Source organism: Eptesicus fuscus, chromosome 7 (assembly GCF_027574615.1).
Source record: "Eptesicus fuscus isolate TK198812 chromosome 7, DD_ASM_mEF_20220401, whole genome shotgun sequence".
NCBI classification, from domain to species: Eukaryota; Metazoa; Chordata; class Mammalia; order Chiroptera; family Vespertilionidae; genus Eptesicus; species Eptesicus fuscus.
The window spans coordinates 106232800-106256091 of NC_072479.1; the positions used below are offsets into that span (position 1 = coordinate 106232800).

Sequence of the window (23292 nt, forward strand, 5' to 3'; positions counted from 1 at the left end):
TTTGTTGCTCTATTTTTCCATAAACCGGAAGCCCCGGTGCTCTTGGGGGCTTAAACCCGGGCCGTGAGAGACGGTTCTCTGTCTCGCGTGGAAAGGCAGCTGCTTTTGACGTCTGGCATGTGGTTCAGGGAGCGTTCGGGAGCTGCTGACTCTGTAACGGCTGGAAGATGCAAGCGAGGTAGATGCAGTGTGTCCCTGGCCTCCCGCGCGCTGTGGTGGGCAGCCGTTTTCTCCCGGACGATGTGCCCCAAAATAAGGCGCCGCAGGAAGTGCCCCGCGAGCAGACACTGCGATTAAACAGCCATCAGCCCGCCCCAGCGCCTCCCTCCCGCCGGTACTCTGCCCTGAAATATCCCCTCTCCCGCCGCCTCTTCAGCTGCTCCGTTTCCTCGTTTCCATCGAGTGTAATATGCTCTCCGGTTCCATCTCCAGAACAGCTCCCACGTCTCCCCAGCCCACTATCCCTGTCCTCTGCTCCCACATCTGCTGCAAAGATTTGCTTATCATTGTTTACAATAAATGGGAAGAGATGATTTCTTCTCGCAGGATTCATTTTCTCTTCACTGAAGCAAGCGGATGATCTACCAACAAATGTAAAGGAGGCGATTTCTGAACCTTTATGAACTGGTTCGGGACGGATGAGGACACTGGTCGTTAGGTTTGGGCTTGGCTGCTCGCTGGTGCCCGCAGGCTAGAGAGACGGGGTCTTCACAGGCCTGTTTTCTGAGAGCTGCCTGAGAGCTGGCCACAAGTCAGGAAGCTGCAGTCGTATCAGCTTAAGTCCTTTTTACTGACATAACGTAAGGGAAAAATAACCACTCTGAACCGAGTGGCATCTAGTGCATTCGCAGGGCTGTGCACGTACTAACTACCTCGCAAATATTTTTATGACCCCAAAGGCAACCCTGGGCCTCTGAGCAGCTGTATTCCATTTCCCTCTCCCTGAGCCCTGGCAACCACCGTTCTGCATTTTGTCTGTGGATTTACCTGTTCGGGATATTTCCCATAAATGGAATCATACAGTTATGGGATCTTTTGTGTCTGGCTTTTTTTCTTAGCATAATGTTTTTTGAGGTTCATTCATATTATAGCATGTATCAGAACTTGATCTTTTTATGCCTGAATAATTCCATTGAATGCTCAGATCACATTTTCTTTAGCCATTCATTCATTGAGGACTGTTTGGGTTGTTTCCACCATTTCACTATTGTGCCACCTATAAATACATGCATGTACATGTACTTGGCTGAGTACCTGCCTCCAATTCCTTTGGGTATATACTTAGGAGTGGAATTGCTGGGTTGATTTTATGTTTAACTAGAGGCTCGGTGCACGATATTCATGCAATGGGTAGGATCGCTAGGCCTGGCCAGCGATCAGGGGCAACCAGTGGGGCAATCGGGGGGGCCCCACTGGCACCCACCTTGGCTGGCCTGGAGCCGCCCGCTCGCCCTCCCCACCCCCTGCCGCCGCTCGGGGCCTGCGGGCTGGGGGTAGCTCCTGTGTTGAGTGCCTGCCCCCTGGTGGTCAGTGCGCATGATAGCAGCTGGTCATTCTGCTGTTCGGTCAATTTGCATATTAGGCTTTTATTATATAGGATTTTTAAGGAACTGCCAGACTTTTCTACAGCAGCTGAGCCATTTTACATTTTCTCCAACGATGTTCAAGGTTCCAGTTTCTCCACATCCTGGCCAACATTTCTTTTCTTTTCTTTAGGTTATAATCATGCTGGTGGGTATGAAACGGTCTCTCATTGTAGTTGTGATGTGCATTTCTCTAAGATTAATGATGTGGAATATCTTATGTGCTTGTTGGTTGTCAATCTTCTTTGGGGAAATGTCTATTCGAGTCCTTGGCCCAGTTTTTATTGGGTTGTTTGCCTTTTTCTTGTCAAATTATAGGAGTTATTATATATTATGGATACTAGAAATGGTGTGGAGTTTATAGTCCTTCTGGGGAGAACTGCCATGTTAATGACAGTGTCTTCCAGTCTGTGAGTATGAACATGTGTTGTTTTAGGTCTTTAATGTTGAAGTTGTATCCATTTCAAGTAGACAACTTACGCTTGTAGGCCGAGTTGCAAGGCTACTAGAGGCAAGGAGGAAAGCAGGCTAAGTGTTCTCGCACCTTCCTGAGAAAGGCAGCTACCAGTATCACTGAACTTTATTTCAGGTAATTTCATTCAAGAATGAAGTTTGCATTCAACAATGAAGCTTTAACAGTATTTATAGTGTGTTAGTTCAAACCTGATGCAAATCTTTTAAAAGGCGTTCTGGCTCCTAATAAAGTTCTTACACTGTTTTTTGACTATTTCTCTGTGAGAACCGTATGCTTGGTAGAATTTTAGCAGGGTATCTGTGCCAGTTTTGTAACCACTTTTGAGGTAAGAACTATAATTACATTGTCAAAATAATATTTAGAGTATTATTTTCAGAGAATAATTACAGTGGTGTGACGAATATATTATGCTCATCAAATTTTGTGTAAACACAAGCATGAGTTATTTTAATTGAGTTATTGGTGTTATTTTTGGCTTTTATTCTTTTCTAATCTGTAAAAATAATGTTGGGATTTTTGAGGGACTTGGTAACATTTGCAGTATTTACATAAAGATCACTTGATAAGCTGTTTGGTAAAAGTAAACTGTCATTTGTCCGTGTCTGGAGTTTTCTGCTCTGTTTCGGGCCATCTTTAAACCTTGCCTTCCCGGAACTGAGTCCTGATTCACATGCTCAGTTCCAGTTCCTGGCGACTTGTTGGGTCAGCTGGCTTTCGGACCAGCTTGCGTTGTTGCCCTATTTAATGTGCTCACTTCCACAAAGTTGGAGTGTTAATATTCTGAAATACTCAGTAGGAATATGTCATTTAAGTTATGACTTATCTTAAGGTTAAAAATGAAGAGGTTTTTTATTATAAGCATTTTATAATTTTATTGTACAGTAATTTCAAACAATTCCCAAAAGTCGAAAGAAAAATAGTCATCATTATGCAGACTACATTAAACAAACACTTGTTTTCCAGTCATTTCCAGGACCTGTAGGGATGGGCAGGGGTGTGTGTGCAGCTCTGTACCCTGCACCCTGTTTGAGGTAGTAATAGGAAGTTAATGCAGCTTCGAGGTTTTGGCTCATCGTTTTCATGGTACACTTTTTACATGTCAGTGTTTTGATTTTTGGCCACGGTTTTGCAATTCTCTTTGAACCCCAGTTGTTGGGTGAGTCTGAGTGTGAATAGTGTGGCATGTTACTCACCTCGCCTTTCATCATGTCAGCGGCTCTGCCGTGGAGGGTTGGAGCCAGCAGCCAGGTGCTCAGCCAGGGTTTAGGCAACAGGGGTTGAAGGGAAGGCCCAGGCTCCGACCTGGGAAAGTCCAAGGTCAGAGGACGGCGGCTCTGGGGCTGGCTTGGCAGGCCAGCTTCTCTCTTCTAGCAAAGCAGAGATCTAGAAAGCTTAAGGGCTTTGAAGTTCACCGCCCTGGACGCTGTCTCCTGGTTGATGCCCGGGGGAGTTCCTTTAATGGAGCAGAATCTTTCGACTCCGATCCTCTGGTGGCCTTGGCCTTCCCCGATCAGCCTCAGCTCCTGTCCCCACGAAGCGCACCGCTGTTTTGCCAACTGTATTGCCACCACTAACAACTTCACGTCCTGAGCGAGTCCGTGACCCCTTGAACTTCGGTCTCCTCTTGTGTGAAGGGGGAGAATCTTACTACCTCCCTTTCTGTAAGTTGTCGGGTGCAGGGAGGGACCCCACTCGGCCGTGCTTTAAAGCGCTCCTGGGACGGTCGTGGTGTTGACAGGGCCGGCTGTCAGCCGCGCAGGAGCTTATCGCCGGGACGCACTCAGGCGGCCGCTGGCCGGGCCCGGCCAGTGGAGACGCTGAAGGGCCCGCTTTTCTCTTGCAGAGCAGGCACTGGAGGGATTATTCGGAGCCGGGAGGCCCTGGTACCTGGTTTCCACTCAGAAATCCGGCGCACGCAGTCTGGGGAGCAGGCTCCTGGAAGCTGGGGTGCAGAGCCCGTGCAGCGCCTTGCGCTCCTGTGGCATCACATGCTCACGGCCCCGCGGGGTTTCCTGACTCCTTCCCCTCCGGTGGGGACGTGGTGGGACTCATGCTTTCCCCGGGTGAGCACTGGTCACGTGTGTTGTGTGTCGGCTGTCCTACTTTTCTAAGTGTTTTTGAGTTCTTGGCTTTGGGGCCTATGTTTCTACTGGAGTTCTTGTCTTTTTGGCTGACTTCTGAGAGCTCTTCTACTGCGCTCTGTGCATGAAGCTGCCTCAGCTCTGTGGTCATTTCTCTTCCTGTTTTAGGCTTAGTTTTCTTTGTTGTGTTTTGTGGTGTCTTAAGGAAAAAATGTTCTTTAGTTTGATGTAGTCTATTAATATAATATAGTCTTAATATTTTCCTTTATGGATATTATTTTATGTTTGGTTTTAAAATCTTTCTTAACAGAGTTATTGTTTTTAAAACCTTTCTATTTGGACTTTTTTGCATGTAGGTTAGTACATGGAATGGAATGTTCTGTGTTGTGTGAACACCTCTTTCCATTCTTTGGTTTGATGCCCAGTTGTCCCAGTGTCACTTTGAAAAGACTGTCTCTTACTCCGTTCCCTGCTGTCACATCCCTGGTTAGTCACACGTCAGCGTAGGTGCGTCTTCCTGGTCCATTCTGTCCTATCGCTGTCTCTCCTCCTGCCCCGGGGCCACGCTCTCACCCACGGCCTCCTGTTCCGTGAAAACAAACTCTCTCGTGGTATGAACGGCACCTCAGCTGCGCTTGGCCCTTTGTGTCATCACACAGACCCTGAAATCGTATCGTCAGATTACACACACACACACGGACACACATCTTCCGGTGTGTGGTTACACACACACACATACATACATACACACACACACACACACACGGACACACACATCTTCCGGTGTGTGGAGTTACACACACACACACACACACACACACACACACACACCCTGTTGTGATGCAGCCTGGAATTGCATGTCATCTCTAGTCCTGTAATCTGTGAACACGCATCATGCCTCCTCAGTCCTGCTGTAACGTTTTCTGTGTCGATTAGACAGGACTTCCATCCGGGCGGAGTGACGGCTCCGTGGGCCTCCCGCCGCCGTCTCGCTGACAGATTCCGGCCCGCTGAGGGGACCGGGACCGGGACAGCGGCTGTGGGCTCGCTCCCCCGCCAGGAGCCCCTCGGTCTGCAGCCGGCGGTTCGCTGTGCCGTGGGCGTGGCTCCTGTTGATGCTTGTGTTTAGGCTAAAGAGGCCCCTTCTGCTCTTCGGTGACTAGGAGTCTGTTTGGTTTGTTTTAATTACGAGAGGTGTTAAATTTCATCACGTCTGTTTCCTGCAGTGTTTGAGATGATCAGATGACTTTGACCTTTAGAGTTAACATGGTCAGTTATAAATGTGGATTTCTAACGTTAAAGCAGCTTTCCAGGCAGGTGCACATTTAACTCCGTCATGTGACGTGTTCCTGGAGCCCTTCGGTTAGCGGCTTGTTGCGGGCCAGGGGTGTTCGTTCCCTTCTTGACGCCGTCCTTGTGCTGATGGGTCGGTTACGCTGGCCGCAGAACGCTGGCGGGGGAGTCTCCGCCCTCTTTCTGTAAGAGTTCTCTGAAGAGCTGTGTGAACTGCAATTACTCTCTCCTTGAATGTGAACTGGCCACAATCTGGTCTGGGGTTTTCTTTTTGGGAAAATATTTGACTACTGATTCAATTTCCTTAATGGTTAGAGGACTCTTCAGGTTTTTCCTGAATATTTTACGGAATTTTTTACAGAGTCAGTTTTTGTTAGTTTTACTCTCGGGTTTTGGTTATTTTACTTACATTTTCAAATACTTTGGCATAATATTATTTAAGGTGATATTCAGATATTATTTGTAATATCTTATGGTTTTCTTTTTTTTTATGTTGCAAGATCTATAGCAGTATCCTCCTTTTCATCTCTGAGAAGTTTTCTTTGTTATCTGTGTCCTTTCTCTCTCTTGACCAATCTTCCCAAAGGTTGATCAGCATTGAGCTTCTTGATGAAGTCAGTTTTGGGTTTGTTGATATTCTCTTCTTTTTTATTGTTTTCAATTTTAGTAATTTCTTGCTCTGCATCTTTAATTTTCTTCATTTTGGGGTGTTATTTTGCTATTTTCTAGTTTCTGGAAAAGAATGCTTATTTAGCTCATTTATTTTCATTGCTTATCTTTCCCAGTATGTGCATTTTAAAGCTACAAATTTCCCTCTGTTCCATTTTAGTTGCATCTCAAAAGTTTTAGTGTGTAGTATTTTTGTTAACATTCATTTTGAAATATTTTATTTGCATTGTGATTTCTCTTTTGTCCCTATGGGTTATTTAGAACCATATCTCTTAGTTTTAAACTATGGGGTGTTTTAATCATTTGGGGGCTTTATTTTTAGTATACAGTGAGCATTAGTCATATATTAGTTCTTTACATTTGTTGAGGTTGTCATTTCCTCTGTTATATGGTGAAATACTGTCTGACAGCAGGCAAATATCCTTGGGAAGACTACATATGCTGCAGACTTTTAAACTCCCTTTTTACTAATTAAATTCATATGTAACTACCAAGTAGTTAGGAGCTTCTGATAAGCTTGAGGTAACACTCAGACCATATTGGGTTGCTCCAATCACAGGGGTTCATCCAGAATTGTGATTCTTTATACTTAATTGTGTGACTTGGTCAAGTTACTGATAACTTGTGGGGGTCTTGGTTTCTCGTGCTCTCTAATGAGTATAAACATATCTGTCTCAATAGTAAGATTCTTATAAGGATTTACACATTAAGTACTCAAGGGTTCCATTGAGAGTCTGACTATAGACCCAGACACGTTTTAATTGAATTTTGTAAATCTGACTTTTTAAGCCGTTTATCACGTGCATATTATGTGCTGGTAGAGAGGGTGGCCAGGTGAGCATTCAGTGTGCTCCCTACTACACGCTCAGCACTTGGTGAGCTCCCAGCTCATCCTTACGGCAGCTCTGCAAAGTACATCCTGTGAGCACCACTCGCTGATGAGGACATGGCATCTGACTAAAGTTAGGTAACTTGTGCAGGTTCACACTAAAAGTTGTGTGTCACTAAATAGTTTTATTTACTGTTATTCTTTCTTTTTTTAAATAAAGTTTATTTTTCAGAGCAGTTTTAGGTTCACAGCAGAATCGAGAAGGTACAGAGATTTCTCATGTGTTTCTTGCCCCCACACTTGCACAGCCTTTCCCACCAACCTCTGGCACCAGCGTCGTTCATTTGTTACAATTGATGAGCCTCCACCGACATAGCATGTCCCCCGGAGTCTGGAGTCCGTGGTTTACTTTTGGTTCACTCTGGGTGAGGTACATTCTGTGGGTGGGGACAAATGTGTCATGACATGTACCTACCGCTGTCCTATATAATAAAGAAGTAATATGCAAATTGACCATCACACCCTCACAAGATGGCTGTTCACAACCAGGCTGGCAGGGGGGTTAGTGAGGGACGACCAAACAACTGAACAGCAGGCTGCCTGGGGTGACCAGGTGGGCGGGTGGGCCATGAGGGGTGACCGGGCCGGCAGGAGGCGCAGTTGGAGGTGACCAGGCCAGCAGGGGGGATAGTTTGGGGTAACCAGGCCAATGGGGGCGGGAGGTGCAGTTGGGGATAGCCAGGCAAGCGGGTGGGTGGGGGGGCGGGCAGTAAGATGCGACCAGGCTGCCGGGGGGCGGGTAGTTAGGGGCGACCAGGCCGGCTGTGGGGGGTGCAGTTGGGGGTGACCAGGCTGGCAGGGAGGGCAGTGAGGGGTGACTAGGTTAGTGGGGGGGGGCAGTTGGGGGTGACCAGGCTGGCAGGCGGGAGTAGTTCGGGGCAACCAGGCCGGCAGCAGCGGGGGGGGGGGGGGGGGGGCAGTAAGGGGTGACTAGGTCGGCGGGGAGGGGGCATTTGCAGGCGACCTGGCTGGCAGCGGGGGGCAGTTAGGGGCAACCAAGTTGGTAAGGGGGGGGGCAGTTAGTGGTGATCAGGCTGGTATGCAGAGGCAGTGAGGGGCGATCAGGCCAGTAAGGGGGGGCAGTTAGGGGCGACCAGGCAGGCAGGCAGGTGAGCGATTAGGAGCCAGTGGTCCAGGATTGTGAGAGGGATGTCTGACTGCCGGTTTAGGCCTGATCCCCGGGATCGGCCCTAAACCGGCAGTCGGACATCCCCCAAGGGGTCCCAGATTGGAGAGTGTGCAGGTTGGGCTGAGGGGATCTCTTCCCCCGCCCCCCGTGCACGAATTTTGTGCACCGGGCCTCTAGTAGTGTGATAAAGTACAGTGTCACTGCCCTGAAATCCTCTATGTTCCACCTACTCCTCCCTCCCTCCCCTAGCCCCTGGCAACTGCTGATCATTTCACCGTCTCCATCGTTTTGCCTTTTCTGGAACTTGGTGCAGTTGGAAACATACACGATGCAGCCTCCTCCGATGGGCTTCGTCACAGAGTCACGTGCAGTGAAGTTTCCTCTGTCTTTTCACGGCCTGGTAGCTCATTCCTTTTAGCTCTGCATACTGTTCCCCTGTCTGGATGGAACATCGTTCGTCAGGTCACCCACTGCAGGACCCTTGGCTGCTTCCCAGTTTGGGCAGTTACACATGGGTGTGCAGGTTTGTGTGGACAGAAGCTTTCAGTTCCTTAGGTAAATGCCGAGGAGCATGCTTGCTGGATCGCATGCTGAGAGCACGTGTAGTTTTGTAAGAAACCAAACTGTCTCCCCAAGCGGCCGCGCCGTGTGCATTCTCCCCAGCACTGAGGAGTCCCTGCTCGCCCGCCCTCACCAGCACTCTCGGCAGCATTCTAGACTTTGTGCAGCATTTTGCACTTTTATTTGATAAAATATTCTAAACTCATCAGCAAGGTTGTCAATAAGTCATATTCAGTTCTTTTAAACATACTGATGTTTTTGTTTGTATTATAATTGCCCAATTTAATTGTGGATTTTTCTTTTTATACTTTGTCAATTTTTCTTTTAGTTATATATTTGAGGCCATGTTATTAGGTCATTCCAATTTAAAATTGTTATATCTTCCTGGTGAATTTAACTCATTCTGAAATGACTTTACAAAAATCTTCAGTAATGCCTTTTGCCTTAAGCATTAGCCTTAAGGTTTATTATGTCTGATTTCATATGGTCTATGATGTTCTTTAGGATGGTATTTGTCTAGTATATCTTTTTTTTTTTTTTACCATGCTTTATAAAAACTCTAGTCTAAGAGTAACTTTTTAAAAATTGGAGCACATATCCCATAGTTAATTTAATTACAGGTGTATGTGTTTACATTTATAATCTTTTCAAGAAGTTAGTTAACTTTGTAGAGCAATTGTTTTGCTGAGGCATTTAATGTTAATGTTATATGCAGTTTCCTGTGGCCAGAGATCTTTATAGTTAAAGGAAGCTAACAGAAACTTCCTGTTTTTAAAAACGTTGGGAATATTTCTTATTCAGATGAATTTATTCATTATGTTAAAATTTTTAAAAATCATACATCTTTTTTACTCATAAATTCTCAGCTTTTCGCTGTGGCCTGCAGTTCTTAGGCAATATTGCCTCACGGAATGAAGATTCCCAGGCTATCGTGTGGGTGCACGCTTTCCCGGAACTCTTCCTGTGAGTATATTGCTGAGTTTTTCTAATTTCTGAGAAAATTGTGGTTATATCATTCCATTTACATGAAGCTCAAAAACAGGAAAAACGAACCTTTGCTCATAGAAATGAGGGTAGTGGTTTGGGTTCAGTACCAGCTGAGAGAGGGCCCGAGCCAGTCTGCTGGGGTTCGGCGATGTTCTGCCTCCTCATCGGGTAGTTGAATAGGTGTATTGATTCATGTCTAAAATGTATTGATTTTTGATTTGTGTCTTTTGTTGTATGTCAGTTTCACTTTAAGAAATTAAAAGTTTGGGTTAAAATGAGAAATATTGTCCCTAGCGGACCCTGTAATTTATAAGGAAAAGCCATAAAACACTGAGTTGTGGGCAGTGGTTAATCATTCATGTGTGTCCTGAGCACTTCCTGTGTGCGCGCACAGGGCTGGCCGGTGTGGAGAACCTCAGCGTGGATTCCGACCCGCTCCCCAGCGAGGTTCGGGGTCCTTCTCTTGGTGATCTTCTGCTTTGTGTGAGCAGCTCTGTTAGTTCATAACATGGGAACATGGCGTACAAAGGGGAGCACGTGCTGGGGCGGGGAGGGAAGGAAAGCACTGCTGGGGGTCGAGGCCTGGTTCCTCATCCTGGCTGTGTTGCCGCTGAGTGCGGTGACTTCGGCGTGGCAGCATGGAAGCGGGACAGCTGCTGTCCGTACCCGAGCGGGGCATTTCTGCACCTGCTCCCTGTTCTGTGCCCAGCCCGGGGGCACGTTGCTGTCCATGTTTGGGCAGACGAGGGGACTGGAGCTCAGTGCTGATAAACATAACCCCCTCGCTGCCTAAATTCTTCCCTGGCTGCGTACATTTTTCTGGACCACTTGTCAAGTTATGGTGTTTGCATCAGATAATCCTCAGTTCCTTCTCGTGCCCTGAGTATAACTGTCAGTCAAAGATAAGTAGAGTTGAAGGCATATATACCTGTTATCTGTATGATTAATAATAATTGAGCTTAGGTGGAAGGAAAGAATTGTGGGACTCACGTTACAGAAGTATAACGCTAATAACTTCTCCAGAAGAGTATTAGGAAGTTTAAATGAAAAAATAAAATTCTGCCACATGCATGACCCATGACGTAATTGACGAGAGCGAAATTGAGGCCTTCCTAAGATCACGGGCGGGTGAGCCAGGACTTACAGTGAGGCTCTGGACTCCACATTTTATTTCTTGCCCGTGGACCACCTTCCCCTTAAACAGTGTGTCCTTTATGACTATTCATGGGTACTTACGTTGTGACTAATTTTATATTTGCCTTTTTTGCAATAAATAATGTACTTGTTTCAAAGTGTTGTAATTCTTTATTGAATTCTTAAAAATTCAGTATGTACTGAATTTGTTATTGGGATTATTATTATTTATTTGCTACAATCATATTTTATCATGTTGTTAAATTGGGCTAACACTTTCATTTCTTTATTTGGAAGGTCTTGCTTAAATCACCCAGACAAAAAAATCGTTGCCTACTGTTCAATGATTCTGTTCACATGCCTTAACTCTGAAAGAATGAAGGAACTGGAAGAAAACCTCAATATTGCAATCGATGTCATAGGAACTCACCAAAAGCAGCCCGAATCAGAATGGCCGTGAGTATCATCTTAGGAATGAGATTGCTTAAGAACATTCTGACAGATCACGCTCCTAATAGAGATTTTAAGTAGAAATTTGAATGATAATGATTGGACAGTAAGTTAAAACGACACATGTTGACAACAGAAGAGAAGTTTCTCAGCAGCCCCTGGAGGCCTTGTGAGAGGGGAAGTGAGGTTTGAGCGGGTCCTCGAAGGGTGAGACGTTTCTAAGGGGTGAGGAGGGCGAGGGCACTCAGTGTGTGAAACAGCGCCGCGTGCACACGCGCAGCCACTGCGGAGCGTGTGGGTCAGGCGGTTGTGGCTGCAGTAGGCGCCCCGTAAAGGTTAGAGGCCAGTCAGGGCCCTGTGGGCATCGTGTAGGTGAGAGACTCACTGTCGGGTCATGCTTGTGGTTGGTGAGCACACTTGGTGTCTCTTCATTCTGGTTTAATACATGGCCCAGCACCGGGTCTGTCATGGAGGATGCTCCGTGTTTTGGGAAGAGCGTGCGGCCTGTTTCTGATGGAGAGTGGTGTGCTCTCTGTCAGGTCTGGTGGTTTACAGTGGCGGTCACGTCTGCTGTGCCCTGACGTCCGCCGGCTAGTTACTCATTATTGACAGCGGGTTGCTGTTTCTCCCTTCAGTTCTGTCGGGGTTTGCTTCGCTTATTCAGTCTGTTGGTCGGTCCATATAAGTCTGTAACTGCTATGTCTTCTGAGGACTTGACTCTTTCATCATTATAACCTCATCAGACATCTTGTTTTTCTTTATCAGTGTCTTCCTGTTTTCTCTAAAATCTGTTTTCCACATAGTGGATCAGTTTGTCTTGGGTCGGGAGCCTCGAGCTGCCAGTAATCCCACTTGCATTTCACAGGCATGAACTTTCCCAGTTTTGGCCTCTTTTAGTATGAACGTTACTGTTCTATTGAAGGTATACATAATTTTAAAATAACTTATATGTATGGGCATTTATTTTATTTGAATTATCACTTGCACACAAACAGAAGTTGGTACAAAAATAATTGTTATTGTGCTTGACTTCAAAAACCTCCCTCAGTAATGCAAGTGTTTTTACATGACAGGTGAATCATTAGTCAGGTTATTAAGGGACATTTTCTATAGTCTAATTCTGTTTCATCTGTTAAGTATCTTGGATCTATATTTTATGTAAATATTTTCAATATGTTTTTATTGATTTTAGAGAGGAAGGGAGAGGGAGAGAGAGAGAAATATGGATCGGCTGCCCTCCTACGTGCTCCCATGGAAGATGGAGCCTGCAACCCCGGCATGGCCGGAATCAAACCAGCGACCTCTCGGTGCATGGGACGACACTCAACCAATTGAGCCCCACCGGCCAGGGCGGATCTGTATTTTAACCATCTGTAATTTGTTAGCAGCGTGGAATAAAGGGCAAAAGATCGTAAATGGCAGAATAAGATCTACTTCGGGACAGTTCACATTAAAGTTCTGAAAGGTCACTAGCGGGGTTTAGACAGGAAGCAGGAGGGCCAGTAGTTAACTGTCTCTGCAGTCGGCTTGACTGACGTGAGCAGAACGCTCTATTTGGCAAACAAAAACGGGCCACAAATATCCAGAGATGGCCAACAAAACCGTTCCTTTCACTGCTAACTGAGCCCAGCCCTGAATATTAAGAGAAAAAACTACTTTTTGTCCTCCCACCTCGCAGCGTGCGAGAGCATTCCACAGGCATGAACTTGCCCAGTTTTGGCCTCTTTTAGTATGAATGTTATTGTTGTATTGAAATTATACCTAATGTTAAAATATTGAGAGCAGTATTTTATAGTGAGCTGAAAGGACATGGCGTTAGAACTCATAGGCTTAGTATCTTCCTGGAAAGGGACAGATGTAAGCTTTCCGTAACTTCGGCTCTTGTGTTGGGTCACACAGGAGAGCGTCGGCGAAGAAGGCTTTGGCGCTGCTCGGCTGAATTATTGGGATGGTGTCCTCCTAGCAGTGCCGGTTTCTCCTGTTTGTTGGTGGGAAGGATGTGTTCATGCTCTTACAGCCCGGGGTGAATCAGTCCAAGGCTGGAAGTTTGGCATTTGAATCTATCTGGGCCTGACAGCCCACCCAATGTGCGGGGCTAGTGGGTGGGGTCGGCGTGGCATGGCGGAGCGGAGAGCCTGGGCGGCCCTGTGCGGCCCTGTGCTGGGGGCGCAGTGTGTCGGGGTCTTGCCCTGTCACTGCCATCCGGGGAGTGTCTTTTGCCACCAAGGACAGATGAGAGCCCCGAGACTCAAGCAGGTTCGTGTAGGGCTCACACTTGCTGAGTGTCGGGCGCTGTAAGGAGAGTTTCGGGAGGAGGCCCGAGTTGAAAGGTGAGTGATGAGCTCTTTCGGTTTCGGCCGCTTTCAGAACAAACCTTCTCTTTCTGTTGAACCCACGGTGTCACTACAAACATGAATTTATAACCGTGAGCGGAGGATTGCTTTTGGGTCATATTTGGGTTATCTAGTTGATTTATTTTGCATGACAAAGTTTCACTCCCAGATTGCTATCTCCTTTGCTCTAGGGATGTTTCTTGCCTTTCGGATATAAATTTCACTATTTCCTTCGCTATAAAGCGATTGGGGAGATGAATGTAATTATCTCCCCGTTGTGGTTTGACTCTGCTCCCCTCTTCTGTTCTCCTGCGCCCTCACATCTCATAGCGTGTGCCTCTGTCTGTGAGGCTGTGAGCACCTTATGGCAAGATGGAGCGTTGTTGGTTCTTGCAACCTCAACAGGATGACACCGGGCATGTGACAGGCATGAGCCTCGTCTTGAGGCTTCTGAGTCCGAAGTGCCGCAGCCCAGCTCAGACACACATGTGCAGAGAGAACTCACCGCCTCTACACGGACCGCCCTGGAGTCACCGGACGTGTGGGCGCAGTGGGTGCGGGGCTGCCAGACCCGGAGTGCTGGGCGCTGTGTCTGCTCTTCCTTCGGCGCTGCTTTCTCTCAGGCACCGTGGCCGCCTGCGTGGCGAGCGCCTGTTCTGTTTCGGCCCGAGGAGGGCATGGCCCGTGGCCCGTCTTCAGCCCCTTCTCTGTCATTGCTCATCCCCGGTGACCTTCCCCAGTATCACAGCTTAAGTTTCCTTTCTAAGTTGATGATTTCCAAACGTATGTGGCTGGCCTTGATCTCTGGCCAGAGCTCCAGACCTGTGTGCACCTTCCCCTGCGTGCTTGTAGCCGGTGTCTCACACTCGGGGAGACCTCAGTTCCTCCCTCGGAGCCTGCCACTGCTCCCCGTCTTCACTGGTTCCGTGACCACCTCACCTTGCACCTCGTGCTGAGGCCCGACCCGCTCGCCCGAACCTGAGCGCTGGTCTCGCTTCTCTTCCTGTCCCCGCTGCACGCAGCAGCCCCGTCTGCCAGCCGTGCTCCCGGGTCTCCTGCTCACACCCTCCCCTCGGCAGCACCTCCCGGAGGCAGACCTTTCCGCGCCCAGCCGCACGGCGCTGCGGAGGTGCTGCAGACTCGCCGCTCGCTGGCTTAAGGAGGCCCCGTGGGCCTTCCCCGGCACCACGGGGCCCGGTGGAAGCAATGCCATGTCCTGGCTCCTGGCTGAGCTTTATCGCCCTGCTCCTTACTTCCCGCTGCGCTCGCTGCTTTTCTGTGAATTGCCCGAGTTTGTTCTCTCCTGAATCTTGACAGCTGCCCTCCCTTCTGTGCTCCTCCTCTGCGTGGCGTGCTCCTCCCCTGCGTGGCGTGCTCCTCCCCTGCGTGGCGTGCTCCTCCCCTGCGTGGCGTGGCAGGCCTGCTTTTATCAATCTCTGTCAGCACACAGCTGTACTCATGAGCGTGTCTTTGTTGTCTCTGGCCGCTTCCATGCTACCGCGCAGACCGAGGGGCGGAGACTTGGCCCCAGGGTCTCCGATAGCCAGCGCCAGGCCCTGAGGGAGAAGCACCCGCTGTCGTGTCTGTGGAAGGAGTTGGGTGACGGTGGTGTCCTTGGCCTCCAGTGGCCTCAGGCTTGTCTGCTCCCAGAGGTCCGTGCCGGCCTGCCCGGAGCCTGGGCCGGCGGAGCTCAGGCGCTGCGGGAGGGCCAGGGCTGCAGGGCGCGAGTGCGGACCGCCGTTGACTCTGCCCCGGAGTCTGGGGTGCTTCTCGGGGTGTCTGCACGCAGCTCTGACCTGGAGTTGCGTGTGGAATGCAACTTGGGATGTTTTGTGTGCACATGTTTTTGTGCACGTTGGAGCCCTTTAGGAGGTGAGGAGATGAGAAGTTGGGGATCGAAGAGGTACTCCGCAGGAGAAGGTCAGCCCGCAGGGCTGGGGGAGGTGAGCGAGTGGCCTTCCGGGCTCCTGTCCTATGGGGGCGGCCTTTGTCCGGGCCAGGGTCCCGTGTTCACTGCGGGGAGCTTTCGGAGCTGCGTGCCTGAGCCCCGCCGGCAGGTGGGGGGTCTTCTTGAAAGGGAGAGTTTCTGTTATTTGAAGACGGTGAGAGGGATTCTAGGGGAAAGGGGCGGCAGCTACACGGACTCCGTCAATGGCTGACGAATGAGTGAGTCATTTCCATTGTCCGTGCTGCTTTCCAAGTGAGAAGTTTGATTTCTCTTCCTGGGTTGGGGTTGCACTCTGATGTCATTACTAGAAGCTGGGGAAGCAGGACACGGAGCTGAGAGGGTGGGCCGTGTCCAGTGGCGCTGCCCGTGGTCAGGACTGAGGCCGGGGCCCAGCTCTCTGCCACTGAAGTGTCTGCTTCTCCCGGGAGGCGGCAGGGAAGGGGCAGAAACACGCGTGTGTAAGCACGGCCGTTCCCTGGCCGGCCCGGCCGCACTCGCACCCAGGGTGTCAGGCTGTCAGACGGGGTCACTGCTGCGGGGGGAGCGCCCCGGGCCGTCGGGCTGACGGATGGCTGTGTGTGGGCGCTTCCGGGCGCCCCGAAAGGCCGCCGGCCGGAGAGGGGGCTGTTTGCGCGCTGCTGGCCGCTTCGCCAGGTTGCTGTGCAGCCGCTGTGGGCGGAGGTCCGGACCTCAGAGCAAGCAGGGGGTGGCCTTGGTTTTCAGAGCGTGTTCAGTCAGAGTCTCCATCCAACCAGGGAGCTGTGAGACATTTCCTAGGCTTTTTGCAGTCAATGAGATGGATTTTATTTATGTTACAATTAAGCTTTGACATTGTAGACTTGTGTATGGAAATGGCGACAAGTGGCTCCCATTTTTAGAAAATTCCCTCAAACGCTGCTTCCCAGTGACAGAGTCACTGTCCATGGTCCCTTCCCTGTGCCCCCTGATGGGCAGCTGGCCTCTGCCGGCTTCTACCGGTGTCACCAGCACCGAGGTGCGGATCGTGGTTCATCCCTTTGGAGTTGGTCACATACTTCATGCGCGTGGGCTGTTAGCCAGGGTGGACACTTGTAAAGTCGTGGTCAGCGCTTTGCCGTCAACAACTCGCTTTGTGAACTGGTGTTCTGTAATGACATTTAAATGAGGAACTTCCCTGTTAAACCAGCTCTGCCTCCAGCTGGCCCCCGAGGGAAAACAGGCCCCCAAAGCGCCTGCAGCGGAACTGAGGGGAGAATTCAGGAGTGCGGACAGGGTCCCATTTCTAGCTGCTTCTTTTTGGGAAATAAAGATGCATTTCTCGGTGCCCCTTCCGCTCTGACCTCTGCCTGGCGGATAGGATGTGTTTTTGACCCGCCCCCGCGGTGGTTTGTCCTACTCTGCCTGGACTTGGAGTACCACTTGCGTGTTCCTAACAGTCTCTAGATGTCCTCGCACGTTCTGGGTTGTAGATTAGGGGGACCCTGCCTCCCTCTTACAGAACTCCCACCACATTTCTGAATTTACAGAAATAGTTCTGCAGAAAAGTTAATCACAAATTAAAGTGTGTAACTTAGCAAATACGGAGCGTGATTGGCTCTCTTTGTTGTGAAAGTTTTCACCTGTGGTTTCTCTGGAGCCGGTATTTGGTCAGAAAGTAAATGCAGTGAATTTTGACTGAAAATTGAGAATTTATGCAGCACCCTGGAGAGGAGAGTGGATGTATTATATTTAGAAAAATAATCTAAGCATCTGCCACGTAAAAACTTCTGCATAATTGACAGCCACTGAAACGACCATTTTGGAGCTGCTGCCAGAGCATCCATCCCGTTGCTGTGTGGACTGTGGGGAGGAGAGGGGGTGTTTCGGTTTCGTTTTTATGTGAAGTGACGGCGTGTTGTGGTAGCTAATGTGCTTCATCCTGTCACCATTCCGAAAGCCATCCTTTCATTTGTGAAGAAGTAATTGGATGAGCTATGACTGTAAATGTATTGACTGTTTAATAGCCACTGGGTTACTCTGGACTCGGGATACACAGTGTGTTCTTAGCTCTGAAGTCTTCAGATGCCCTCTGGTAAAGACGATCAGAACCCATCCGTGAGCCCTCGCCTCTGAGCTGTCACCGGCAGTTTGAGGAATGTGCTTCTAATCTGTGCCCGGGGCGGCGCACAGGTGAGCTCTGAGTCGGGATGCGGCTGCCTGACAGGGAGGGTGTTTTCGCGGTAACTGGAGAGCCTCCAGAGGAGAGAATGCAGCCGGTGTTCACTGCTGTGTGGCTGGCATCTGCTCCCATAGAAACAGTAGGATGTTCTACTTCTTGGTTCATGTTAACACTAAGCTTCTGACTAAAACAGTTAAAGTGTTTTCTGCTTATTCCTGAGCTTGTAGCTAAATTCCGTTCTGCTGTTTGAACTCCAGTGGAGTGTTTTTCCTTCTCAGCTCAGACAAATGCGGTAGCAGCCCCCTTCTCCCAGCTGGGTAAAGCGCAATCGTTTCAGTAAATGTCTCAGAAATAAAACTGGAGAGAAATATTTTGAGAGCTTTAATTTTCCTTTAGCTGCTAATAGAAAATAGTATGTGAACCTCTGAAAACATTTTAAGATTACAGCTAGTCAGGAATTCAATGAAAAGGAGTGCTTTTATGTGTAAGATACGCCTATCAGGTTGATAAGGCCATGTCTGTTTGACTATGTTTTTAGTAACCAAACTTTTTTCTCCTTTTCTCTTAGGTTCTTGATTATTACAGACCATTTTCTGAAAAGTCCGGAATTGGTGAAAGCCATGTATGCCAAAATGAGCAATCAAGAAAGGTAACCCCAAAAACCAGTGCGGTTTTGAGTAGTTAGCATTCCATATAGGGTATCCTGTACACATGACTGAAAAACTGTGTGGTTTCTTAGTTGGCACAAAATCTCTAAATACATGTTTCTGTGTCAGTAATGGTTTTAAATTGGCTGGTTAACATTACAGCTCAGCCACAACAGGCAGTGGTTAGCGCGGGCTGCCGAAGCCAGGTTGGCGCCATTGTCCAGGGAAGCCATGTTCAAAGATGTCAGGGCCAGAGGTTGTGCTTGCGCCCTGATTTCATCCTAGTAATTCACGCAGCTAGATGGTGCCGCTGTGTGTGCGAAGGGCGCGCATTTGCCCACCTCACTGCCAGGGTAGTTTGGGATATACTCTCCCAGGGGGCAGTTGCCGGTAGGTAATTCAGACCCAGGAAGGGGGTGCCCGGCTGCGATCTCCCTGCCGGCCTGGCCGGAGAAATCCTGTGTGTGACTGTGGTCAGGTTTTTATCGTGTTTGGATTCAGTTTCCTGACCTATAAAATTAGAGGATTAAACACAATGATTCACAGTTCTCTTTCCATTCCAATAGGATGTGTTTTTCCAAACCTTATTGGAAATGTTGTCTTAGGAAAATAAAACTTACTCAGAAATCTGATGATCAGAAACTGATATAATGGTTAAAAACTTTAAAAATGTTACTCTTGATTGTAGTCACAATTTTTATACTCGCTGTGGTTTTGAACTTTTGCCTGTGTGTTTGGGTCTAACGTTAAGCTTTATGCACTCCTTTGTAGTCGTGTTAAGTAGTGATTTTTCTTTAATGTCTTTAACAAAAAAGAAAAGTTCATGCTTATAAAGTGAGTTTAAATGCCATGTTTATAAATCCATGACCCCTGCTACTGCCACATATGTATGTTTATTCCTGAAAGAGAATTATTTGTAGTTTTTTTTTAACCTAAATTAAGTAACTTGATGAGCACTGCTAGAAATTACTCATTGCTTTGCAGTAAGGAACACACGAGTACATGAATACATAGTTTAATTGTGATTTAATATTCACGTTTGTATTTTCTGCATTGCTATCAAGTGATCTGTTTTTCAACTAATCATTATCTAAGCAAGTGAGGATGACAGACTAAACAGTTTCCATTTTATTTATAAAACAGTTGTAGCCGCTGCTTCCCTCCTTCATGTAAGTTTTCTGCTCAGGCGTTCTCTCCGCCTCCGCCTCCTGCACTCCCTTCCCGGGGAGAAGGGCCGTCACCTCCTCACACAACTTCGCAGGCACTGGGCCGGGTCCCCCTGCATGGCCTGTCCGGCAGCGGGCCGGGCCCCGGGCCTGCCTGCAGCTGCCTGGCGCTCCCGCTACGAGTGTGTGCGGGAGGGTTGATCTTTCCTCTTCTGCGACATCCACGTCGCCCGGCACAGAACGGGTGCAGAACTCGGGTTTTTGAATGAAAGCATGAGCGACCGAGGGAGCTTTCTTACTCACGAAAGGGTTCTCAGCAGCTGGTTAGGGTGCGAGAGCCCTGGTATCCGCGGCGCCGCCTCCACTCTCCAGGTCGCGTTGGCCACTGCGGCCGACACCACGTTACAGCCTTCCAGGCACAGCGAGATGGGAGTGGTGTTCAGGAGGAGACCTTGCTCTTTTCAAAATGCTTGTTTTATACAAGAAGCTGTGTCAGAAATTTAGCATCTAATGGCCACATCCTAAGTCTACAAATGCCACTAAGAGCCACCCTCCCCTCTTCTGTACGTGGCATTATGGGTAGTCTTGCTTTTACTACGAACACATGATCAGGGAAAGCACTTACAGCTTTTTCTCCTACGAATTTGTCCGCAGCCCCTGTTAGGTGAGTCAGGCCCTGTCCCAAGCACCACCGGGGCAGCTCGGTCACTGTCAGCCTCGGAGGCCGGCACGCCTGCTGTCCTGCGTGGCAGGTGCACACACGCAGGGAGAGAGGTTAGTGGCTTGTCCCGGCCTCACTGCAGGGGACGGCAGCCTGGCTCTGGAGTCGGTCTTAATAACACTGCCCTGTGCTGCCTCCGGAAGGCCCTGGGCTAGGGTAACTGGTGCTGTATGTGAAAACGTAAAGGACACCCAGCAGTACTCTGTACGAGCACATTGGAAGTGAATACCTTGACGACAAGATAATCATTCTCTCATCGGTGGCTTATGTCTCCTGAATACCATGTATTTCTCTAACGCTGATGTGTGAGGCATGGTGGTTTAGACATCATGACCAGACAGCCGATGGTAGTTCAGTGAATGAAGGAAGACCTCACAGCCTCACCCTCTGTCCCACTGGGAGATAGGTTTTGCTGGAGGTGGGTCTTGTGGTTCATACTACACGTAGTTATACGGCCTCAGCCAGATTTCTAGCTGCTGCGAACTTTGTTTTCAAGAAACATCAACCATAAGTATTCTGGCGCGAGATTTGTCCCTTTGTTCCTCATGCCCTCTGAGTGGCACGTAGACACACGTGGAAGCAGGTTCATCAGCCACACACTTTGTGACACATTTGACCCCTTCGGGTTAAAGGAGCGGGGCCCCTTTCCGGTGTAGAAGGAAAGACTGTACACACAATCCCAGGCCAGAAGAGGGTTTTGAGGAACGTACTTGGTTTATGCTGGATAGATTGCCCTGTGTATGCTTTGTTTTTTCTACGAAAAGGAAAAAGGTTGTTGAATAAAAATATTTATTGATAATTTAAATACTGATGTAAAAAATGGCATAGGTTGGGTTTCAGATTTATGTTTTTGTAAACTAAAATGATGAAACCAACAAAAAAGCCAACCTTCCCAAGAAAGACAGTAAAATGAGCAGCTAAGGCACCCGACCCCGGAGCGGAGACCGGTCCTGCCGTGGCTCTCGGGAGGGTGGCCCTGGGCACGGAGCCTGCGCGAGCCTCTCACCCCCCGCGGCGTGAGGCGGGCACCTCCTCCCATCTCTGTGTGCACCGAGCGAGAAAATGGGTGGGAAGCGCTTTGCTCTAGTAAGTAGTGAATGTTGGTTTTATAGTTCTGATCACTCAAGAGAATGATTAAGTGTACATTTCCTGAAAAAATAAAAGAAATAAGTAGTGCGTGTTGCCCATTTAACTTTGCTGTTGTTGTTATTGTTGGTGTATTAGCAAACTGGCAGCATTTCTGGAGTGTGAATTACTTTAGTGCTCCAAGTAACGATAGAAAAGGGGCTTCTTTCTGTAGCCTCACCATATCAAAGAAATCAAGATTTTTTAAAAACAGATGATTGTTGAGGGTTAATTTTATTCACAAACCTTGTTTCCCCAGCTAGACACTGTAAGCAAAGTACGGAGTTAAAGAGTAAAATGTTCTGACAGTGGTCTCTCATGTTCTCAGCGCGGTGGCCTCCCAGTATTGCGTGTTCCTGTAAAGTCTTTGCTTCACAGGGTCACCCTCCTGGACGTTCTCATAGCCAAGATGGCGGGCGAGGAGCCTCTGACCAAGGATGACACGCCTGCGCTCCTGGGCCACGCCGAGCTCATCGCCAGCACCTTCGTGGACCAGTGCAGGGTGGTGCTGAAGCTGACGGCCGGGCAGCATGACGACGACGAGGTGAGAAGCCAGACTTGCCCCTCCACGGGGTCCTCGATGCGAAGTCTTCCACAAGCTTTTATTTTATTTTATTTTATTTTATTTTATTTTATTTTATTTTATTTTTCCACACACAAGCTTTTAAAAGAGATTGCGTAATATCGCAGTAGCCAGAATGGCTCTCCTCCCCCTTCACATGTTGGAAACCTAATGACAGAGTTGATAGTGTTAGGAGGTGGGGCTTTTGGCACGTGATCAGGTCATGATGGAGCCCTTATGAATAGGGTTAGTGCCCAGAAAGATCCCTCGCCCCTCCCACCACGTGAGGGCATAGCAAGAAGCCGGCAGCCTGCAACCCGCAAGACTTCCTCCCCAAACCAGCCACGCCAGCACCTGATCTTGGACATACAATCTCCAGGACTGCGAGAAATAAACTTCCCTTGTTTATAAGCCATACTAGTGGCCCAGTGCACGGATTCGTGCACATTGAAAGGAAATGAATTAAATTCCTGGAGCAGCGCAGAGGCTTGAAGGGCGTCTGCGTGGGGAAGGGGGGTCTGGGGGAGGGGTTGGAGGAGAAAAAGAAAACTCACGCTTGGCTCTTCCGGCTCACGGCGCTGGCTCCAGTGCAGGGACTAATGCAGGCGGTCCTAGGTGGTGGCCGGCGGGGCAGGACTGGGCAAGATGGGCCGGACACGCCCTGGAGCCAACCTCCCGAGGTCCCTCCCAGTCGGCCTCACCTGGGGCGGCTTGAAGGTTGTCTGCGGAGTGAGCGGGGTCCCTCCGGCAGGTGGGGTCCCTTGGCCTGGCCCACGGGAATCGGGCCAAAACCAGCTCTCCTCCGACATCCCCCGAGGGGTCTCGGAGTGCAAGAGGGCACTCCGCAAAGTTGCTGTCGTACAGGGTGTGGGACGCAAACACAAGTGTGCAGTAAACCAGATTCGGGGCCGACAGTGCCCCAGCAACAACATAACCCACGGCTGAAGGTGGAATCACGCGGTCCCGAGAGGAATCGGGCTCCCTCCTCTCTGGTTCCCGGGGTACGTCACCCGAGAACTGCCACTGCCAAGTCACCGCAGCTCGGCAGCTCCTGCGTTGAGTGTCTGTCCCCTGGTGGTCAGTGCACATTATAGGTCCCAGCCGGTCGGACGGTCACTTAGCCTTTTATACATAGATAGATCATGCTGTTTTTGTTAGAGCAGGTTAAATAGACTAAGACTGTATCCTTATTTTAGAACAGTTAAGAAAATACAGATAAAGGAAAACAATATCCTTATTCACAACCATTCAGAGTTAATGACAACAATTCTAGTTAATATATTTATCTAGGCAGATAACATCAAATAGACACATGCATATGTACACATGTGCACACACAAACATACAAAATGAAATGATTCTGTGCCATCTTTTTGTAAATTCCTGTTGTTCCTTCTGAATG

The 23292-nt window shown here is 48.8% G+C and overlaps 1 protein-coding gene across 5 annotated transcripts in view; it reads left to right on the forward strand.

Moving 5' to 3' along the window:
- Window positions 1-23292, forward strand: part of ATXN10 (ataxin 10) — a 127822-nt gene that overhangs the window by 25351 nt on the left and 79179 nt on the right. For all 5 annotated transcript variants that reach the window (XR_008556684.1, XR_008556685.1, XM_054719634.1 and 2 more), the window contains exons 4-7: window positions 9547-9643; window positions 11099-11257; window positions 18238-18318; window positions 21707-21872. Coding sequence is in view for 3 of the 5 variants with exons in the window: in XM_054719634.1 (XP_054575609.1) it covers window positions 9547-9643; window positions 11099-11257; window positions 18238-18318; window positions 21707-21872 (503 nt within the window). In the remaining 2 variants the exon portion in view is untranslated. The remainder of the gene's footprint in view (window positions 1-9546; window positions 9644-11098; window positions 11258-18237; window positions 18319-21706; window positions 21873-23292) is intronic.